This window comes from Electrophorus electricus, chromosome 10 (genome assembly GCF_013358815.1).
Source record: "Electrophorus electricus isolate fEleEle1 chromosome 10, fEleEle1.pri, whole genome shotgun sequence".
Lineage (NCBI taxonomy): Eukaryota > Metazoa > Chordata > Actinopteri > Gymnotiformes > Gymnotidae > Electrophorus > Electrophorus electricus.
In genome coordinates, this window is record NC_049544.1 from 18,486,270 (window position 1) to 18,491,841 (window position 5,572).

At 37.7% G+C, this 5,572-nt stretch overlaps 1 protein-coding gene across 2 annotated transcripts in view; it reads left to right on the top strand.

Moving 5' to 3' along the window:
• Positions 1–1,268: 1,268 nt before the first annotated feature.
• The window catches only part of gnal2 (guanine nucleotide binding protein (G protein), alpha activating activity polypeptide, olfactory type 2), a 30,235-nt gene continuing 25,931 nt past the window's right edge, over positions 1,269–5,572 (top strand). Inside the window, exons 1-2 of one of the 2 annotated variants that reach the window (XM_035530590.1) lie at positions 1,269–1,324; positions 1,443–1,964. In XM_035530590.1, coding sequence (XP_035386483.1) covers positions 1,487–1,964 — 478 coding nt within the window. In that variant the 5' untranslated portion in view covers positions 1,269–1,324; positions 1,443–1,486. Of the gene's footprint in view, positions 1,965–5,572 lie in introns of both variants that reach the window. The other variant, XM_035530591.1, reaches the window with a different exon arrangement.

The following is a 5,572-nucleotide window of genomic DNA, read 5'->3' on the forward strand; positions in this document are numbered from 1 at the left end:
AAATCCCTTCAGCAGTACAGTGGACAGTATCATGCACTGTTGTCTGGGGAACATCAAAGGCCATGCAGTAAGATATGGCACTGGCAAGCCAGTAAAGTAAAATGCCAACCTCTAGGGCATTTGCCCAGTTGTGATAGTACTCACCCTCAACTGCACAAACAAGGGAGCTGACAGTAGCTTGAGACAGGTGAAAGTCTTCTTTTCGCTCTCTATCACTGAAGTACAGATGAAGGACAGGGATGCCGGGGTTAAGTACAAACAAAAGACAGGGATGCTAAGATAAAGTTTACAGTATTGTTCTCTGCTGTCAACCTGTATGGAGGTTCAACAATGGTGAACGCCAATGCTAAACACCAGTACATTGTAACCTATTTAGCCCATCATTGCGTTGTGGAGTAGCGCAGTGTTTTGGGACACACTTGGACATTTTCATGTACACTTTCCTGTACATGAATGCTCCCACCAGTAGGCTAATTGTAGCTAATGTTGTGAACAACTGTGCACAATCGATAGTGATTAGATACAAGCGGCTAAATGGCGCACACACGCGATGAAATCTTCTACAGTGAGTGTTTAGTTTAACTGTATAGAGAAGTCAACACTAACGAAACAATGTTTAGGGCACGCGCGGGATGCACAAAGAAGCTGCACACACACAGAAAAGGCTAAGTAAATGACCTCATCAATATGTGACGGTAGCCTGCGTTTTATTTGTTCGGCGGTTGGTAGTTAAGGTAATATTATTCGCAAATAATTAGATACGTATTTACTTCACAGCACATTCTTTGAAGTAATTGCGTTGGAATGCGAACATATCAAAGCAGGAGTATTGGGACTGAAATGGTCACTGCAAAGATGACAAGTAACAGTGACAATTCTGTGATAACTCCACAAACTTCACAAATGCTTGGGTGTTCCACTTTAAATCATTTACTGAACTTTACATGTATTTTGCATTATGGTTATTTTGATTTCCTGTTATTTTTTTAATTTTATGCATCGGTTATATTCTTGTCTTACTGGTTTTCATATGGCTTCTGTCAAACTTGAAAGGTTATTAAGATTGAAATTAAATAAGTCCTAAACAAAACAAAAGCACTGTATTTGTACATCTGAGGGAGAGAAATCATTGACACTGAATATTTTATATGAAATTGCACATAGTATGTACACCAGCCTCAAACCAACCTCAATCTTCTGAGGTTGAGCTTTTCGTTTATATACGGTAAGGTGGACCTGCAGTGTCCGCAAAGGCATCAGGTGATCTACTGACTCAAAGCGTAGGTTGACTGTAGAAAACATAAAATGACATACTGCAAAAAATGTGCGTATATTTTTTTCTCATTTGGGGATTAGATATATATCTAAAATATGTTGTTTGTCTAACACTTTGAAGATTAACTAAACTGTTGAAAGAATACATTTCTTTTTCTGGATTGTAGGGTTTATTTTATATGCGAAATAACATTAACCGATCAGCCACGACATGGGACTGTGCTATAGTCTGCGACCCCGATTGTTTGGCGATCTAAGTGGATCGATTTCTAACGCTAATTCAGACTCGGACCAACAGCCTGATCCTATAATTCCATCGCGTGTTGGGGAATCTCGGCAAGAGGACTCCAGGGGAAACAACAAGACATCACCAGTACGCATCAGCCAAACACACCACTGGGACATCGGCAAGCTCCCAGCTGGGGAGCATCATCCTGGAGACGCGAACGTCGATGGAGCGCTAATTCAGAATGGAGGTGGAGGAGGAAGCAAGGGAACTGTGAAGGACCGGAGTCGACGATTACAGCTTCTGCAGACGTCCAGCACCCAAAACCAGAAAAACTGGGACAAACTAGTAGTGGAGGAGAAGGAGGCCGAGAGGGAGGCGAAGAAAGTCAGTAAGAATATTGACCGGGCCTTGAAGGAACTTAAACGGGAATACAAACAGACCCATCGATTACTTTTATTAGGTAAGTCTTACGTATAAGAAATGACAGGTCATGGGAGTTACTCGTTTATAGCGGCAGTTATAATGTAGTATGAGGCAGACGTGTCAAGTGAATGACATAAGCTGCAGGGGCGAGACGCCATGAACCTACCGCTTAACTTGTTTGTTTCCCTTTTTGGTTTGCTTTGGCTGAGACATATGAAATCGATATTCTAGCGCTGTGTAAAAGCACACGAACTAACCTGACTAGCTCAGCCTGAACTGATTTCATAGGGTCATGATTATTATGGACAGTCGGTGCGCAGCACAAGTACTTGTCCAGTACTAAAATCGTTATTCTTACCGTCTGCTTCGTTAGTGGTTTGAATACGATGTTTGGTTGTGCGAAATACACGCCCAGGGAAACCGCCGTATGATGTGAGCGCATTATGTGTACCAGTAGCTCTTGAATGAAAAAGCTCGCCTGGTCCTCGCTTTCTTGGTCATGTTGGAGATTTAGTATGGCTCAACTGTATTATTAATAAGCACTTCTTGACCGAGTCCGCTGGGGTTCTTGGTTGTTGTGGAATAGTCTGAAAGGTTTTTTTTTTTTCCTTAACACATTAAACTTGTTAGGTATCTTAACTCATGGTCTAATTTGTCTGTCATTTTAAACTGTTACTCTAGGAGTCAGGGTTTACAGTAAATTTTAAATGATTGTCTCTATGAGTTTGACACCCTCTTCTGGAGAATAACGTCCTCATATACCCTTAGAGTACAAGGAGGCATGAGTTGAGATAAGGCCTTAATAATATATTGTTGGTTAATCATTATCAAAGAATTCCATCTGTAGTTAGAAAGCTAACAGTATCAAAGCTAACATAAGAACAAGCAAAAGAGGGCTAGTATGGGTCCTTGAGTCCCTGAGAGCATAGGTCAGGTGTAATTCAGTTCTAGTGTACAAATACATGCTAATTACAAACATTATGCATACTTTCTGACCAGTGTATTCAAATACTGATCTTAACAGTATATATATATATATATATATATATATATATATATATATATATATATAATGTATATGTGTGTGTGTGTCTGTGTGTGTATTTACCATAATTACCATTAATTTCTCCCCAGATTATATTTAAAAGGAAAAGGCGCTATTATGAACCTATTTATGGGTTTTTGTAGCTGCAAAATAAAAAATATAAATTGGTTGTATACAAAAAGAACAGAAAAAAAAGATAATTGGAGAAAGGAGTCAGTCACTTCAGATTGTTTCCAATTTAACATCATTCATAAGTAATCTTTGTTTGGCAGTAACCTGGTACTTCAGTCAGCAAAGGTATTGTCAACTCTTTGTAGTGTTGCAATAAACCTGATGAACTGAACTTTGCTTCTTTGTGATGTCTTATCAGGCTACACTTTTAGTCTGATGTCCTCTTACTGAGAGTTGCAAGCTGACTGAAGTGTCATCACTCAAAATATATATATATATTAGTACAGGGTCTTTTTTTTCCTTTACATTTTAGCAGTATTTCAGTTACAAAGACAAATGAGGAAAGATAAATATGGGTATTTATGTTTGTACGCTGCACCACATAATACCGTCTGTGCTTTAAATTTAGATGCACATATTAGTACATTTAACTTTTCATATTGGTATCACTTCAAGCAGTAAATATGTATCCTTGGTGTGATGAAAGTTCATCAGGTGGGTAAGGACCAGAGAAAGGTCTTATTACATGAGGTATTCTAAGGCAAGGTTCAGCAAAGTAGTATTGTGTGGCTTGGGCACTCTCTACAATTTTGTGTAATTTAGACAAAATCTGGGAGAATCACATTTATTTATAATATTTCAAACAAACCTCTGACTGTGTGAGGAAGTGAAAAGAGTAATATGACTATATGTGCGAGGAGGTGAAAACAGTACATATTAAATGGTAGATCTCTCATAGTTACAGTTTTGCTAGTATAATTATGTTCTTATTTTATATCTTGTATTTTGTAATGTCTTGTGCTATTGCTTGAATTATTTTTTTTCTTATTTAAAGTGTAAGACTATATGATTTATATCTATCACAACATCCTCATGAAGCTATGGGAAGTGGATAATCTCCATATCAAAAGAGTAAATAGGACATGTAAAAAGCATAAAATAGACTGGGCCCAGGAAGCAAGTAGTACCCCAGCAGGGGTATCCCAGTGGTATGTGCAAAGTGGAAGCATGAGCACATAAATAAATGGGTAGAGAGACAACATTTATTGTTCTCAGTGAGACCACCAGAAAGCAGCACAAGCAGGAGGTCTCCTCAACATACTTCACTCCATCATCAGTAAGGCTGAATGAATGTTCAAAGATCAGAGTTTATTTTTCACATACATAGTCATACACAGTATAACTGGCAGTGAAATGCTTTTTTGTAACTGCTCTGTTCATGACCGAGGAGCAATAAAGGGAAATGGATGCGGGTTAATGAATAAATACATATGTCATGATGAATGAAGGGGGAATGTATAATATGCATATATACAATGTACAATTTCCAGTTTTTATGTGTGAGAAAGATCTGATGGTACAGAATGAGTATGTGTAAAGAGCAGGACATCTCATTTTATGAAACCCATGGGCAAATTTTGGGGCCACAGGTATAAGACCTACCCCAAACCACAAGTATTTACCTTGCTGTCCTTCAGTTTCCATGGTCATTTGTCCAACCAGTTGTTCTAGAGTAGGGTACCTACACTAGTGGTTTAACTGGTTGTGACTGTATTCTGAAAAACAGGAGTGAATGACACTGTTTAACAATACACAACTAAAATAACAAATTAATTTACCATAAACTAGAATACTTCTTGTTTGTCAGGCCTATTTTGAATGTAACAGTAATGAAATATGACCTTCATTGTTTAAGGGGAAGATTGTTTTTAATCCGAACTAGCCATCTAGTTCTAACCAATTAGCCAACTGTGACTAAGCAACATTCACCGTCTGTTAGACTTTTTGGCCACAAAGCTATGGCATCTGACAGCAGTGAGTCATGTTGGTTACTTTGCTTTTGGTGGTTATCTTTGCCATTTTGGTCATGGTCACTTTTATCAGCAATGCCAGTAGTCGTGCCATCATAAAACATCAAGATAATCTTTTTAGATGTTGTAGGTGTCTGATTGTTAGGGCTAACTATACTAACATTAGCACTAGCATTATGTAGGGTTTGCTGAGATTTTATAGTAGCATGCTGTTCTGACAAAAAAACAAAACAAAAACAGCTAGTCAGTTATTGCCTTTCTCTGCTCTACCAGGATAATTGGATATACTTCATTTCACTCAGAATATCACTTCAAAGCACACCTTACCCAGACTGTAGCATATCTTGTTAGCTTGTTCATACTGATCGGTTTTGATGCTGTTGATGCATCACCATATAGAAACACAATATACAGAAAATAATGCCTGTTGTTTTATATTTTAGTTTCAGTGTTATGCAAAACATATTAAACACATTTATCATTAAACAGTATATATTAAATAATCATTCTACTAGTTTACTGTATTAGCTTGTCAGTGTGCTAAAGTGCTACTGCTTACTACTTCTTAAAAGAAACTGTGATGGTATACATGTCAGTTCATTTTTTTCAAATTGTTTT